Source organism: Empidonax traillii, unplaced genomic scaffold (genome assembly GCF_003031625.1).
Source record: "Empidonax traillii isolate 1590-97213 ecotype Southwest subspecies unplaced genomic scaffold, ASM303162v1 scaffold1103:size489020, whole genome shotgun sequence".
Taxonomy (NCBI): Eukaryota; Metazoa; Chordata; class Aves; order Passeriformes; family Tyrannidae; genus Empidonax; species Empidonax traillii.
Window position 1 is genome coordinate 464374 of NW_020956296.1, and position 15821 is coordinate 480194.

Below are 15821 nucleotides of genomic sequence, written 5' to 3' on the forward strand. Positions count from 1 at the left end.
GGCTGGTAAAAAAAAAAACACATCCAGAACACACAGGGTTTATTAAAACACACATTTTGTGGTCAGTGTTTCCAGATTTACAGCAGAATTTATGCCTTACATAAAAGTCATATCGTATCTCTCCACAACCTTACAATAAATAACCTGTGAGAACACATATAGTTTGACCACCTGTCCTCCAAACATCTTCAAGCCACACTTTGAAGGTGAGCCTTCACAAAGGGTCAGTCCTTCTCACCCTAAAATACAGTTTAAAAAAAACCCCAAAAACTCAAGCTTCCTCCAAAACACGTTTGCACCTCTAAAAGAGGAGAAACCAGACCAAAAAGTTACCTTATTTCCTGGCATGATTCGCACAGAAGTAGCCCCCTTATATAATACACCTGTTGTGTAAGGTCCTGTGGTGACCCTGACCACATCCCTGAGCCACCAGTGCTCCTGTCCCTTCCCCACCCCCTGCCACAGCACGGCACATGCCAGGCCCACCACACCATCCTGGCTCTCCTCTGCAATCAATCCCAGCACTCCCCTCAGCTCAGCAATCAGCCACAGGTTCAGACCTGCAATTACCTGGGGGACAGTTATTTATTAGTCAGTGTCCAGCTGCCAGATTTACAGTCACAGATGCCTGATGCAGTTTCAAGCAGAAAACAGCCAAGCATCCATGTCAGTAAATAAGCTATGGGGACATCTGGATGGCCTGTAGATCCAGCTATAATTACTTATAGGTGGCACAGACAGGTCCTGTTAAGCCTTGCTAAAACCTGTCCCCAGAGCCTGCAGGCACAACTCCAGCAGATGTGCTGGATGAGTGAGCGACCAGAAGCGTCTCAAAGTCACCTCAGATCCAAGTGTTACCGAACTCCACAGAAGGAAAGAAACAGCAAAGCTGCTGAACTGGGCTTGTTTATAGCTAAGGAGCATGCGGGTCAGGAATTTCCTTCACCTATGTTCTTGTAACACTGCTGAAGTTACAGCTTGGCAGCAGACCCAGGAGAGGAAACCCAGCACTGGAAACCCAAAAAATACCTACTGCTGCTCATGGGTGATTTTCCATGACCTGTCTGGTGCTGTCACTGTTTGGTACGAGGTCTTATAATCCACAGGGTCACCATGGGGATTTTCCCACGTAAATCTCTTTGGGAAAGAGCCAAGCTCCTGGATGAGCCCAGATGTCAGCAACACTCTCACAGATCCACACCCTGGATCTGAGCATCTGCAGACCCACTGCTGAGCTGCCTCCAGCAAGATGGGAGCTGGCAGGGGTGGGGGCACAGCAGCAGCTGCAGGGATGGGAGCTCCTGGCTCCTCCAGCTACATCTCCCTCACCCACCTCTGGTGCTACAGAGGGATGGCACCTTCATTGTCATCGGGGCCTGAAGGACACGGATCCTCAAGGGCCCACAGTGCAAAAAGCAGGTCAGGTTAAGAACAAACATGTAGCTTTACTGCTGGCAAGTACACAAGAAAGGATCCTCTCCCTGCCCTCACCCACCCTGCCGGGGCGAGCAGGGAGCTCAGGCACGGGCAGTCATCTTCTCAGCCAGAGCCACGTGTTGATGAGGCAGGCAGAGATCATCACAGAGTAGACCAGGGCCTCCTTCTGCTGCCAGGCGTGGCACTGCTCCTCCAGCACACGGAGCCTCCCTGAGATCCTGGCCAGCTGCAAGGGAAGCAGTGGGGCCAGGGTCAGCCCTGCAGCAAAGCAGGGTTGTCCCAGAGGCACAGGACAGCACAGGATGGAGGGATGGGAGCTGCTGGCTTCTTCAGGCCCTCCTTTGCTAAAGAGAGCGCTATCTTTGTGGGGGAGAATGGGCAGCAGTGCCTCAGGACTGCAGCAGATGCTTCAGGAGAAGGTCCTCCCCATCAGAGGAGTATCTGAGCCCCTCTCCCTGCCCACAGACAGAGGGGTCTGTCTGTCTCCTGCAGCCCTACAGCCCCTGGGGGAAGGAGATCAATGGGTCAACACACATGTATAAGTCCTCTCCTGCTTCTCCATTAGGTAGGACCAGCATGACAGCACCAGTCCCCTGAGCAACAGACCCCTGGAGCCTCCTCACCCACCCTCCCTCCCATGGCTTTCCCAGGAAACATCTGCAGCCCTTCCCCCTCCAGTCTCACCTGCTTTCTCATGGCTGCCACCTCAGTCACCCCGACCTCTTCCAACGTGCTCTCCGTGGCTGAGCCAGCCTCTTGGGAGCTGGGAAAGGGAAAAGGAGATGCAGGTGGGTAAGCACTGCTCGAGGGGTGCAGCTGTCCCCCGCCACAGGCACTGCCAGCCGTGCAGGCAGAGCGGGTGTGCGCCCAGGCTGTGCCGTCATAGCACCAGGAGAAACCAAACAGCACCTGCACAGCATCTGCTCAGCTCTCCTTAACCCCAACCATGCATGTTCAGACCCCTCCACCACGCACCCAAAGGGATCACACCAAAACACGCGGTACATGCCGTGACAGGGAACGGGGAAAGCACATGCTTGTATTGCTTTACAAGTCCAACGGAGAGAAAACTTATCTACCAAGCATCCATTCTCTACTGTCCCAGGAATTCACTGAGGGCTGGATCTCAGAGCCATCTTTAGAGCCAGACAGGTAAATACGCATGACAGGGCCAAGATGGAGGGATGATCTCATTTACAGCAGCAGGGGAGGATCCCACGGGTGGAGGGAACTATCACTTCTTGCCCTTAGAGCAAACGTCACCTGCAACTTGAAACATAAACAAGCAACCCAAACATTCACCACTTTCTTCCACCCCTGGAAACACAGGGGCTGCCTCTGGGATGAGCTGCTGTGCTGGGATTCCCTGGGGACACAGCCTCCCTGTAGGGTCTACAGCACCGAGCCACAAACTAAAGTAGATCCAACGGTGAGAAAAATCAGAATTGCCACATGTTAGGTCTGTTGTCCCCGTCACCACAGGCTAGCCCAAAATCAGCTGTTCTATAACCAAAACTCCCCTGTGAACCAGCAACACACAGGCACTCACAGATCCCACAGGGCTTAACAAGCATCTAACCCTGCTCCTTGGAGGCCCTGGGGAGGAGAGGGTGTTTATTCCCATCTGAAACATGTTGATCTCACTGAAGACAAGGCAGAAGAGAACGTGGAGATTCAGTGAATCTCTGACTGAAAATACATTTGTGAGATAATACCTCCATATAATGCAGCTGCAGTGTAAAATGCCAGTCACAACAGAGAGCAAATACAATTTCCCCCAGCAGAGAACCATGGAAAAAGGACACGTCCTGCAGCTTTTGACTCAAAATCCCACTTGATACAGGTGAACAACCTTTAGAATAGAAACTAGAAATTACCTTCTGATGACTCATACCCTTCAAGAGGTCACTGGCAGGCAAATATTCCAGTCTCTGTTTGAGACCAGACTTTCCTTTACTAAAATTTGAGGACAAATAAGTCAGCACAGCCTTTTTTTTTATTTATTTTTATTGCTGCACAGAGGCACAAAGTTGACATATGGGAGAGATATCGCCTGCACTGCATCTGAAGGGATGCAAAGAACCCAAGAAGAGGTGTTGGAAGGTGGTTGGTTTCAAAGGAAGACAGGGACCTGGGAGTCACCCCACTGCACTTCAGCAGTTCTCAGGCTACCACAGCCTAAATGTCCTCCCCTGCTGATGGGAGGAGGAGGGAGGTTTAATGCAGTCACTAACCAGACCTGTTGGCGTGCCCAGGCTTCATTAAGAAATTAAAGAGAGTTTGGAGACAGCCTCAGCCTAGGGTGCTTAAAAGCAGTTAAAAACATCACTCTGTATCGCTGGCAAGCAGAGGCCAGCTGGGGAGGCAAGGCAGGATGTGCCACTGATGATGGATGCAATGATGGATGCTCCCTCTCCTCCCTTTCTGCCTGGAGGCTTTACTCAAGGAGAATTAGAAGTACTTAGATGTTCCCCCAAGGTGCTCAGCAGTCTCAGAGCAGTGGGGACACCTTAAGGCTGCAAGGATGTCTTCAGACATGTTAAATTTACCGCACTGGCACGGATAAGAGTGGTGGAGATCGCTGCTCCAGCACATCTGGAGGGACTGAGGTCATTGCACACCTGCTCCAGGGAGCACAAAGGCACACAAACCTTAATTAGGTTTTCCACGAACTCATCCCACAGCCAGTGCCCCTGGCCAGGGGCACTGGCTGTGGGATGAGTTCGTGGAAAACCTAATTAAGAGTGACCAAGATACAGCCAAGGGTGCTGGGGACCCTGCAGGAGAGGATCTCTCAGGGACAGGGCCTGGTTCAGGCTGGTCTAGATTTGGATCCCCTTCAACACATTTCTCTCCATCAAAGCTATCAAGGCACACCCAAAAATTAGAACTTGCTTAGCAGCGAAGAGAAATTCCCAGCAACGTCACAGGTGGGGTTCAAGATCACCTCAGGGGGGGCCCAGGGGCACTGGTGTTAAGCTCAGCAGGAGACACGAGCCTGGCTGGGTTAAGTGGGGTGCCCCCCAGAGCTGGCAGACAGGGCAGGCAAGAAGCAGAGCCCAAGGCAGACATGCAGGACCATCGTGCCCCTCACACATCTCAGCACGGGCAAAGGCCAGGCCTGGCAGAAGGATAGGGGAGCTGCCTCAGGACATGCCAAAGTCACCTGGATGGGCCTTGCAGAGAGTCCTGGACACGGTGGAAGAGCACCTGGCCCAGGAGGTACATGGTGTGGACGATGTTCTGCAGGGAGTAGATCCTGCCTGCCCCCGCCGGGATGGGGAGAGGGGCACTGCGAGCGGGCAGGGGGCCCGAGTCCAGCCTGGGGTGCACACAGAACCACTCCTGTTACTCCCTGGCAGGGCACAGCCTGGAATTAGGCACTGCCCTTCATCCCTTCAGCAGCTCCAGAACCATGGAAAAAGGACAAATGCCATCAGCACCCAGACCCCGATGTCACCAGGTGGGAGAACCCTCTCCTGCAGCCCCCAGACTCAGAGGCAGCCACCTGATTCCTCCAAAGCCAGACATGGCTGTGGGCCATGCTGTTCTCACAGGGGTTGCAGAAAGCAGCTCTCATGCCACCCAGGGCAACCCTGGGCTTCTAGGGGGAAAGGTGGTTCTGCTCTGGGATTAGCTTAAAGACAATTTCTCCACTGGAGAGACTCCAGAGCCCAAGGCCATAAGAGAGGATCACTATCACTATGCTACTACCCACAAGCAAGTTTGCTCCTGGCCCACCCTGTCTGCAGGGCACTGCAAGTTTCATCAACCCCTTCAGAAACAGGATTAAGCCCTGGTGCCCCATTTCCAGTGGTCTCCTGCCCCCAGCACTCTGCCATGCTGGTGCTGGAGCACACTGCAAGGCACCCAGAGGAAGATGGGCAGAGCCAGAGGGACCAGGACAAGGCAGAGTAGACAGAAAGGTCCTCTTGGCCCCATGGTCAGGACAAACAGCACTGTCAGCCTGCTGTGAGAGAGGTATGCTGCCCCATGTGCATCTCAGCAGAGAGCTCATCACCCTGGGGACCAACAGTGCCTGGCACAAACCTCTCTGACACCAGGGGCCATGTTCTCCTCATGCAAGAGTAGGATTTGCCTTGCTCTGATCCGGATCCTCCCAATCCCCTCAGGACACCGACACCAGAGAGCTCCAAAGCAGCACAAGTGGCAGGAGATGACGATCCCCACCCACCCTGGATGGCCCTGGTCTCACACTCACCCCTCATGCTGCTGTCCCGGGCTGTGCAAGGCCAGCTGGGCACAGTCACCTGGGATCCTGTCCCGCCGGGACCTGCTGCTGTGGTGGCCCTGTTGGAATCAAACACAACCACATCAGCACAGAGACCTGCCCAGGGGGGTCCCCAGCACCACACGAGCCCCAGCCCAGTGAAGTGGTGCTGGTGCAGGTGAGCAGACATGCTGGGAGCAGAGGGAGGCTCACCAGCGAGGAGCCTGCTGATCTGGACTCCAGCCAGATCAAAAGTCCTGCACACAACACATCCAGGAACAGCTCCCAAATTTCAGGGAGGTGAAGGCCCTTGAGAAGGGAGAGCAACAGCTCCAGAAGCAAAACCAAGCTTTTGCCTGCCCCTGCCAGGGACCTCTCTCTGAATTAGTTTCCCCCAAGGGTAAAATCTGCTTTCAGCTCTGACCCCAGAACCCTTCATATTGCAGTGATAAACCAGCTCTGCCTTGTACTTCACTGAGGAGAAAAAGAGGTTGAAAAGGGACTTCAAGAGCAGCAGAAGAAGGCTGTGGGGGAACTGCACCTATCTCAGCCTACCTCCTGCCCACAAAATGCAGCAGGAGATCTGGCTGAACCAACATCCCAGCACACGGGTGCGTACCGGTTATGGGACAGAGAGGGATCCCACCATCCCTACACCCTCGCTCCTGGGAGGAGGCAGCGCTCTGGAAGACGAATTCTGGCTTGGGGTGACAACAGAGCTCTGGAAAAACCCAGAGCTGGGATTGCCCCCGTTCCCCAGCAGAGGCAGCCCCGGGCCCTGCCAGTACAGTACCGCTCGTTTGCGTCTCTGGGCGCTCGACCTGCTGGGGGTGTGCAGGAAGGGGAGCTCCCCCAGGGGGGTGGGCGGCGCTGAGGGGTCCGGGGACACGTGCACCACAACAGAGGGGACCTTCCTTGGCTGGCTCAGCGGGTCTGGCCTCAAAATGGCATCTGATATTTCTACGGAGAGGAGAGAGAGAGAAGAATTAAGCCAACCTGAATGGCCCCAGGAGAGGAGAGAAGAGAGATGCACCCATGCAGGAGAGACAAGCCTGTGTCGAGTATCAGGCACAGAAAAACCTCGTCCTGCAGCTGTGAGCAGCAGCACAGCCCCGGCAGGCACACCCACTGCTTCAGGACAGCAAGGGCTCTGTGCTGGTTTTCAAAGACAGGGTCAAATGTCCTGCATCCCAAAGCAGGGAGCCCACCAGAGGCCAAGAGGGAACGTGGAGGGAGATGCCTCCACATTTTGCTCCTCACCTTTTGGAACTAAGACCCCTCCTGCCTTCTGTTGGTCATCTCTGTCCACCTTTTCCCACGCACCTCTCCACCATCCTGTCCTGCCTTCCAGAAGAAAGCTGACTGCATTCTGTGCCCCTGTCCTCTCCCCTTGCAAAGCAAATGACTGGGGTCTTTATAAAGGGATCTTACCCCCTAGGATGTTGGAGTGCCCCACCAACCTTCAGCCACCCCAAAAACAAACAGCCCAGGACTTTACCCGCAAGAGAAATCCTATCAGGGATGTGCATCCGAAAGGAAGGAGGGACATCCTCTCTCACTCGCTCCTTTTCCACAGAGCTGCAGCTCTCTGCCACCTTCAGCCTGTTGGGGACCTGCATCCTTTGGTTGATGGCTTCTGTGAAGTGCAGGTCACAGCGGACTCGGTTCAGGTCCAGTCCCCACTGTGGCCACATCTTTGCTGATCTCCTCTGACGCCTCCAGCACCCTGGGGTTTCACACGGAGGGAAAGCAAGCTGAGCAGAAGTGGCAACAGTGGCAGCTCTTCCAAACTGGCACCTGCCCAGGGACAACACGTGTGCTATAAGACAGCAAAAATACAGGCAGAAACAACCCAGAAGAAAGGCACCGTAGGAGCTGTCTGGGAGAATGGGGTGTCCCAAGAAGCCCAGCTGGTGGGGACAAGGCTGCAGGGCCACTGCAGGTGTCCTGGGAGCCAACTATGAACTTAGCACTTAACTGCTCTCAAATGACAGCAAGCAGAGTGCTCAGCACGTGTGTGCGAGCAAAGCAGCTCAGTACACCCCAAAAAACAGTGAAAAAAATATGTTCCATCCAGAAGTAAAGACTTTTGGAGGGCTGGGATCACATTTTCATGTTTCACATACCTTTGAGGGAAAATGAGGTTTTCTAAAAAGCAAAACACGCGTTTTGGGGATGAGCTTCCAGGTCACCACAGGAAAAACTGAGCACTAAACTCTCTGCACACACTTTCACTGAGGCATCCCCAGGGCCACACCCCATTCCCCCACTTTGCTTCTAGGTCAAAATCTCCATCCTGTGCCTGCTCCAACACAGCCCAAATAGCTGGAGGAAGGAGAGGTTTCCCTCTCCAAAGCCAAACAGGGTGCAGCTGGATGAGAGCGAGGTACAGGAGCGTGGCAGAACCAGCTCCACGCCTGCAATAACCAGCACTTCCAGTGATCACCTGCCTTGTGCTGCTCTCTCCTTCTTTTAATTACAGACACATTTGCCCAGCGTCAGCAGCGATGATGTCCTGCTTCCAGCCATGCTGGCACACCATCCCTGTCCCTGCATGGGGGCTGCTCCAGAGGCACTGCTGGAGACATGGCGTGGGGGGGCCCAGCAGCCCCTGACTGCCCCACACCTTCCCCAGACCAACACTGCCATGGGTGACACACACACCCTCCCTGCTTCTCCCCAAAACCTTAAAGATTAAGTGGATTTTTGCAGGAACCCCCCCCCCACCCCCACCTGAGAACAGGACAGCAGTTCCTGGGCTGGTCCCAAAGGGGTGTCAGTCCCATAAGGGAAACCTGCATCAGACACCCAGCCCATGGTCCACACCTTCTGTGGGCTTCTCCTTCACGTTTTTGGTGAACACCCCGTGTTGCTCTCTCGGCCTGCTCTCTGGGAAACCAGCATATATTAATAACAGTAAATCTGGATAGGGCAGATGGGTTCATTTTCTAATCACCTGTGAAACCACTGCAGCTCCCAAGGAGCAGAGGGATGGGAAGGGGTGAGAAGCAGGCTCTGAGAGGCTAAGCTATTAAGAAAAGGAAAAAAAAAAAAAAGCTGTCAAAACCCATAAGAACAAAATGCTTAAGTGGCTGGATTTCCTCCTTTAACTTTCTTCAGGGCTTTTTTCTAGCTCTTGCCAAGCACAGCCCCTGCTCACCGGCATAGGCTCAGCCTCTGCTCTGGCACTTCTCCTTGGATTTGCAGTGACAGGGATTTCCGGCTCACTAAGCCTGAGTAGGTTTAAGTCCTGAAAGCCAGGAAAACCTGCCTCGGGGAAGGAAACTCTACAACCTCCCTCTCTCTGCCCCTCTCCAGCCCAGGACACCCCAAACAAGGCAGGCGGGTTTACCAGCGTGGTCCAGGGCCCCCCTCCACCTCTCGGGATGGGGCGCTGGAGGGAGCGGTGGGGTCGCTCTCAGCCCTGCCCTCCGGCTCGGGGATGCGCCTTGTCCCGGCAGAGAGGGGCTCACCGGGACGGGAAGGGCTTCGTCCCTCGGCTCGGGGTGAGCCCGCTGCTGCCCCCCGGGATGGGCTCCACGCACCGCGGGCTCTGACCCCCACGCGGGGCGAGGGGCTGGGGACACGCGGGAGGGGACACGGGACACGCGGGAGGGGTCCTGGCCGCGGCAGGCACGGGGGGGGGGGGAAATCCCACGTCCTCCTCGGGGGGGACACCCCGGCCCCGGTGGACGCTCCAGCGGTTCCCTCTGCCCGGGGCACCCACCGGCTTTGCGGGGGGACAAGGGAGGCGGTGCGGTGCGGTGCGGAGGGGGGTGGAGGGAACTTACTTTTTTTCGCAGACCAACGCAACTTGTCGGACCTGTAAACAGCCGCGCCCGCGGCCGGGACGGGGCGGTGCCAGCCGGGACAGCCCGGCCCCCCCCGGGTAACCAGACCAACCCTCCAGGGTTGAACCCGCCCCTCCGCGTTTAAAGCCGCAGCCGATAATTAACGAGTTGCGGCTCGTCTCGGTGTCGCCTCCCCCGCGGGCAGCGAGTCCCCTCCCCGCACCCTCCGTGTGCCCCGCTGTCCCCAGCACAGCACAGCACAGCTCAGCCGTGCGCTGGAGCGGTGACATCGCTCTTGCCGGGGGCAGAAGCAAACCCAGCACCTTCACCACGTCCCCGTCCTCGCTCACACGAGACCCCCGCGATGTTTGCGGGCAACCCCCCCGCCCCCTGCCCAGCCCGCAGCCCCCGCAGCCCCCAGCCCGGAGCCCGGGCTGTGCCGAGCTGTGCCGGAGCTAATCTCTGCCTCTCCGCGGAGATAAAATGATCCGTTTGGGATTAAAGGCAGTTTTAAACACTTCTGAATGGGGACAGGGTCCAAGACCTGACCGTAAAATCTGGGTTTGAAAGGACTTAAAATAAATCCCCCGCTGCCCTGGTCTTGCTATTTAAAGGGGATTATCTAAGGGGTTTAGGAGCACACGGAGGAACAGCAGGACAACCTGTGCACCTCAGTCCCCCTCAAAGACCTTAGGAAAACCCCCTGCACCTCACCGGCCCGCTGGTCGGAGCTCATGGGACACCCTCCAGCTCTCCCTCAGAGGTGCACACATGCCCAGGGAAGTCCAGGGCTCTGGCTGGATGTGTGGGATTCATTCCCAGCCCCACAGCAGCACACATTCCTTCTCCAGAGACCCTCCCATCCTCCCTGGGGACTGTCCTGTGCCGCAGTGGAGGGTACTGGTGTCATTGTCCCACAGCTGAGCCCCAGCACGCCCCGAGATGGAAATCCAGCTGTGCCCAGTGAGACATTTCCCCTGTGCTGGGGGAGAAGGAAGGGGGGATGTTTGGAGTGATGGCATTTGCCTTCCCAAGTCTCCGTTAGGTGTGATGGAGCCCTGATGTCCTGGGAATGGCCGAGTACCCGCCTGCCCACGGGAAGTGGTGAATGGATTCCTTCTTCTGCCTTCCTTGCACGCAGAGCTTTACTCATGAAACTGCCTTTATCCCAACCCACGAGTTTTCTCACTTTTACTGTTCTGATTCTCTCCCCCATCCCACCGAAGGGGACTGTGTGGATGTGTGGGGCTGAGTTGACAGTTGGGTTTAAACCACGACACCCTCTGTGGGAAAAAGCCACCCTGTGCCGTTAAGACAGTGAGGGTTTTTTAATAAATACCTTTTTTTTTTTTTTTTTGCACAGAAATATACCAGGTATATATACCAAGTTTTACAGAGTACAAACTGCAGGGATAATGACTGAGCATCAAAGACAGAGGATGCAGAGCACCCTGCCGTCTCCCTCCGGTCTTTTCCAGGCTCTGGTCTCCCCATAACCTCGATTTGCTAAGGTTGGGGAGGGGACAGACAAGGTGCCAGCATGTCTTGCTCCTGGAAAGCCACGCTGGGCTGAGGGCACCTGCTGTGAGAGCATCGCTGGGACCGAGCAGGATGCAGGCCACCTATGGATGGACAATAGCCTTTTGGTGCTGGTGGAGACACTGGTGCTGGGGTGAACACCGAGTGGTGGCAGTGCTGGGAGTTTCTGGGGGGTTGGTGAGCACAACCTCTATTTTAATCCATCAGACGTGACTGGGAAAGGGCAGCCCCGTTGTTTAGACCCCAAAGGCCCAGGAAAAAGGGATACTCTGGTCCCACAGCAAAGCACCCGGCTCTGCCTTGCCCTGGCTCCACCATCACCCAGGCAGGGCTTGGCCCTGCTCCCAACTGGCATGGCCAGGTTGAGGCATGGTCCTGTGGCTGCCACTCCTGTCAGCAAGCCCCCCCATCCACAGCCCTGGCCACTGAGCACTCTGCCCACCAGAGGAGCCAGGAGACTGGGGCCTCATGTTCCCCTTTACCTGATCTGGAGGAGAAAGAACCCCAAGGAGAGGGGTCAGGCAGGGCAGAGTGGTTTGGAGTAGGGAGAGGGGAGGTTTGGCCTGTCCACAGGCTCCCTGTGCCACAATCCCACCTCTGGGGCAGACACCAGGCAGGCCACGCTCCAGGAGAGAGGAGCATCTTCACCACTTAAAGCCACGGGACCATGATTGGCTTGGGATCAGGGATGACCCTCTTGGCCAGCTCTGCCACAGCCAGACCTCCAGCTGCCCAGCACCCCACAGGGGGAAAGCAGAGAGCATCAGGAAAAGACTCTGCTGCTCCAAAGCCACTTACCTCAGGTACAAGACCACCATGAGCCTTTCCCCCTTTCCAAAGGGACCTAGGAGAGCACCTTCCTTACTGCTCCTCCCTGATCTCCAGACAGCAAATATTGCTACAGGCACCAGAGTATGGACCGGGCTCCCCACTCCCACTTGGCAACAAATCCACACGGGGGAAAGAACCATCTCCCCAAACACAGAGCGTGGGCACCACCTGTGGGGATGGACAGAAGTTTGCCACACCCATCCTGCATGCCCAGCTCCCGATCAGAACAGGGCAGTGGGGACATGGGGTGAGGCTGAGCAGCAGCCCAGGGAGGCAGCGAGGCTGTTCTGATCATGGGAAATGTTATGTCTGCTCGAGGGGGAAGTGAGGAGATCGAATGCACCATGAGGAGACCCCTGTGTTGAGCCAGGAACAAGCTGCTGCTCGGCTCTGGCTGCTACAGCACTTACGTGAGCGGGGAGTGACGGGCAGGAGATGGCTGGCTGGCTGCACAGCCACCCCCACAGCCCTGCCTCACCCCACCTGGGGACAGCTATTTTTGGTTAGGGTTAGGTAAGGCTATTGTGTGATGGCACCAGCTCGTACAGGTGAGGCGCGGGGGCCCGACAGACACCGGGAGGGGGTCCCAGGCACGGCGAAGGGAGGGTGGGCGGGTGGGTGTGAGTGTGTGGAGGGGCAGGGGGGAGGCAGACCCGCTATTTGGCAGGGGCAGTGGCCACGATCTCTTCGTACTTGGGCGGCGGGTCACTGTAGGAGACGCTGGTCTCCTCCCCACTGCTGCTCTCAGGGTGGCCTGTCACCTCCTCGTAGGAAGGCGGGGGGGTGGCGCTGGACAGTCTGGAGAGGATGGAGGCCGAGTGCTCTGGCGGGCACAGGGTGTTGTCTTGCTGGAGGGGGGTGCCCCCAGCTCTGCCGTCTCCAGCCCCCCGGCTGCTGGCTTCCCGCTGGTACTGGGCTTCCCCCTGGCTCTGGGAGCGCTCCCGGTACACCATGACCCTGGGCAGGCTGCGTCCCGTCCGGCTGGCCAGGTAGCGGTTCTGGGCGTAGGAAGGGCGGTGGCGGGTGGCCTTTTGAAGCTGGCACCTCCAGATGATGAAGAGGGCGATGACTATCAGAAGGGCCACTCCCAGCAGGGGCACCACCACGTACATGGCGTCAGAGCGCTCCGTGCTGTGCCCAGGGTCCTTGACAGAGTAGACAGAGTTGGTGTAGCCCTTCCAAAACTCCATCTGTGGCGGGAGCAGAGAAACAACCATCATGTGCTGCAGGAGGGAGAAGCACCCCCTGACAGCCACCAGCAATAATCACTGCCTTCCCCAGTCCCACAGAAGGGGCAGCTTTTCAGATGTCCCCCACCACTTTCACTTGAGGTGCTGTGGGAACCAACAAAGAAGGTCAGGGGAACATCCCTCAACAGCGGCCAACAGCCCCCACACCAAGCTGGGAGAAATTTAGCTCACACCAACCCCAGCCTGGAGAGTCAGGGACAACAGCACAGATTTCCCAGGTGCCAAGGGCGTGCCAGCTCGACCTGCAGCTGTGGGCAGGGTGTCCTGGCACAGCCAAGGCAATGGCCTGGGGAGGGAAAGCCATTCTGGAAAGTGAGGCCACAGCATGCTGCCTGCAGACAGAGGAGGACAAAGGGAGCAGGAGAGGCTGTTCCCCCTGCGCTTTCCTTCTCTTGCTGAAGTGTGAGCCCTCACACATCCACTGGGGAGCAGGGCAGGACAAACTCACCGTCTTCTCCTTGTTCTCAAACACCTCCTTGACCTCCTCGTAGCTGCAGACCTCCTCGATGCACTCCCGCTCAATGGTGCCCTGGCGGATCTCCTCCAGGAAGCCATTGGCTCTGGGGAAGCGTTTCAGGACCGAGTGGGCGTTCCTGGCCCCCAAGAACACTGCAACACACAAGGCAGAGACACGCTGAGCAGGGACAACCCCAGACCTGGCCTCTGCCCAGCCGGGCTCTCCCCAACCTGGCTTCCTGGTCCTACAGGCACTCCCAACACCAAAAGCCCCGGGCTGCAGATCAGGTGGCACGGCAGAGTGCCCACTGTGGGAGAGCACACCCAGAGGGGCACAGGGCTCCTGGGGTCTGCCCAGAGATGTATGGCACCAGGAGCCCTTCCATCGGGGCTGAGGTGCTAGAGACATTGGAAGCAGCAGCTGCAGCCACACAGGGCGACTGGAGAAGAGACAGAAGGCTCCAAAAATACTTGTTTTCAACCTCCTCCTGCACTTGATGAACCTCACCTTTCTGCCTCTTTGCTGCAAGGGAGATCCCACCAGGCGAGGGAGACCCTGCAGGGCTGGGATGGAGAGCCAGGGCTCTGCCAAGGCACGAGAGGGACTCACAGCACACAGTTCACTGCACGACAGCCTGCTGGGAGCTGCTGGCCCTGCTGCCAGCTGCTGAGGGGTCATGCAGGTTCACGTGGCTTCAAGGACTCTGTTCAGGTCCTAGAGAAACCACTGTGTCTTCTCCCAGGCCAACAGGAGCAAACATCCCCAGCACACGGGGACAGCACAGGGGGTCATGACTCAGGTACTGAGAGGGGCCTGAACAACCTCTCCTCCCATCACATTCTCATCCCTGCTGTGTTTTGCTGCAGAGGCCTCACAAACCTTCCTCTGCTCCCAAAGCCTGGGGGACTCCTCAGGTGTTCCCACAGAGCATGCAGTCAGGAAGCCAGAGCGAGCAGGAAGAGCACCTTCCTGCCTGCAAGAGACAACAAAGCCTCTCCCCACATATTCTGCAGGAAGGAGACCCCCATGGGGCACAGGAGGCAGGCACCCACCAGGACCTGCAGCAGCACAGGAGGCAGACAAGCTGCTGCCAAGAAAGCAGAAACTTCACACAAAACGTGATCCTTCCAGGATCCAAACATCCCATGCACACATTTCATGAGTGAATGTTTCCACAGTGCAGCTCAACACACTCAGCTGCAGGCTGACTCCATTTCTTCCCACCAAGCCACAAAATCACGCTGCTTCCCTTGAGGGAGATGAATTGGTTCAGCTGGCTGATCCACAGGATCATGTTTACCTCCTTCACCCTCAGGCTCAGTCTTCCATCGGATCAACAAGGTGAACCAATTCACAGAGCAGCAGCACCAAAGATGCAGGAAAAGGAGGCAGGGGGACACACGGAGTGAGACCAGCTTGGTGCTAATGCAGAAACGCTCCTTCAAGGAGTTCAGTGAAGATCAAACACAACAGTCAGTGGAAAGCTACCAACTTCTCTCCTTAGGAGCCTTTTGCCAGGGAGAAAGGCAGGTTTCCTTCTGCTTTACCTTCCACGTATCCTGCTCCTAAAACAATACAGCAAGGTGTTTGTGAGAGTATTTGCAAATAGCAACAGGGACAAGATCATGGTGTGAGAAGCAACTACTGCTGTGCCACACCATCCTGGGCTTGGAGGCACTGTGCTCCTTTGGTGCTGTGTAGGTGCATTTTCTCCTCGTGATTTATTAATGCCTTGCTTCAGTCAGAGAGTTTGCAGAAGGCTGAACCACTGAGGTGTGAATGAAGAGCAGCATGAATGATGTGAGTCACAGATCTTCCCTCAGAATCGACTTTATTATGCAAACCCTTTTTTTTTTTTTTTTTTTTTACAAGGATAACCGAAAAAAGCATTTTCAAGAGGCACAGAAGGCATCTCACAGAAGGGCAGGGATCAGCTTGCCTTGGCTTTCACAGTTGAGGAGGGTTATCCTGGCTGGAGGGAAAGCAGGCTGCCAGGCCAACCTCTTCTTGAGCCTTTCCAGAAGGAGATGAAATTTTACAAAGACAGCACCCGTTCTGCAAATGTCCCATCCTTTGCTGGAGAAGTCTGGCCTCACCTCCTTTGCCTCCCACCTTGATCAGGCTGCGGTGTGAACTCTCCCTTCCTCAGCACTTGGGCCTGAGACTCTTTCCAACTTCCTCAGCACACGGTGGAGCAACAAGCTTGGCTGCAGATCTCACTGTCAGGGCTCTCCATCCCTGCAGACACCGGCCACTTGACCCCTTCCCTGCTTTGCTGGGCTGAA

At 56.2% G+C, this 15821-nt stretch overlaps 2 protein-coding genes across 5 annotated transcripts in view; both read right to left on the bottom strand.

Annotated features, from left to right (window-relative positions):
• Nucleotides 1–1315: 1315 nt before the first annotated feature.
• Nucleotides 1316–9566, bottom strand: FATE1 (fetal and adult testis expressed 1). Of its 2 annotated transcripts, XM_027904916.1 has the most exons (7): nucleotides 9460–9566; nucleotides 7167–7394; nucleotides 6462–6628; nucleotides 5660–5748; nucleotides 4604–4759; nucleotides 2122–2200; nucleotides 1316–1663 (listed from the first exon to the last, which is right to left on the bottom strand). In XM_027904916.1, exons 2-7 carry the CDS (start codon nucleotides 7360–7362, stop codon nucleotides 1532–1534), a joined length of 819 nt encoding a protein of 272 aa, XP_027760717.1. In that variant the 5' UTR covers nucleotides 7363–7394; nucleotides 9460–9566; the 3' UTR covers nucleotides 1316–1531. The 2 variants fall into 2 exon arrangements, with proteins under 2 accessions (XP_027760717.1, XP_027760716.1); XM_027904915.1 differs by lacking the exon at nucleotides 4604–4759.
• A 1207-nt stretch (nucleotides 9567–10773) lies between these two features.
• Nucleotides 10774–15821, bottom strand: part of PRRG3 (proline rich and Gla domain 3) — an 11577-nt gene continuing 6529 nt past the window's right edge. For 2 of the 3 annotated variants that reach the window (XM_027904913.1, XM_027904914.1), the window contains exons 3-4: nucleotides 13528–13688; nucleotides 10774–13019 (exon numbers count right to left, since the gene is read on the bottom strand). In XM_027904913.1, coding sequence (XP_027760714.1) covers nucleotides 12486–13019; nucleotides 13528–13688 — 695 coding nt within the window. In that variant the 3' untranslated portion in view covers nucleotides 10774–12485. Of the gene's footprint in view, nucleotides 13020–13527; nucleotides 13689–15350; nucleotides 15649–15821 lie in introns of those variants that run through there. The other variant, XR_003573633.1, reaches the window with a different exon arrangement.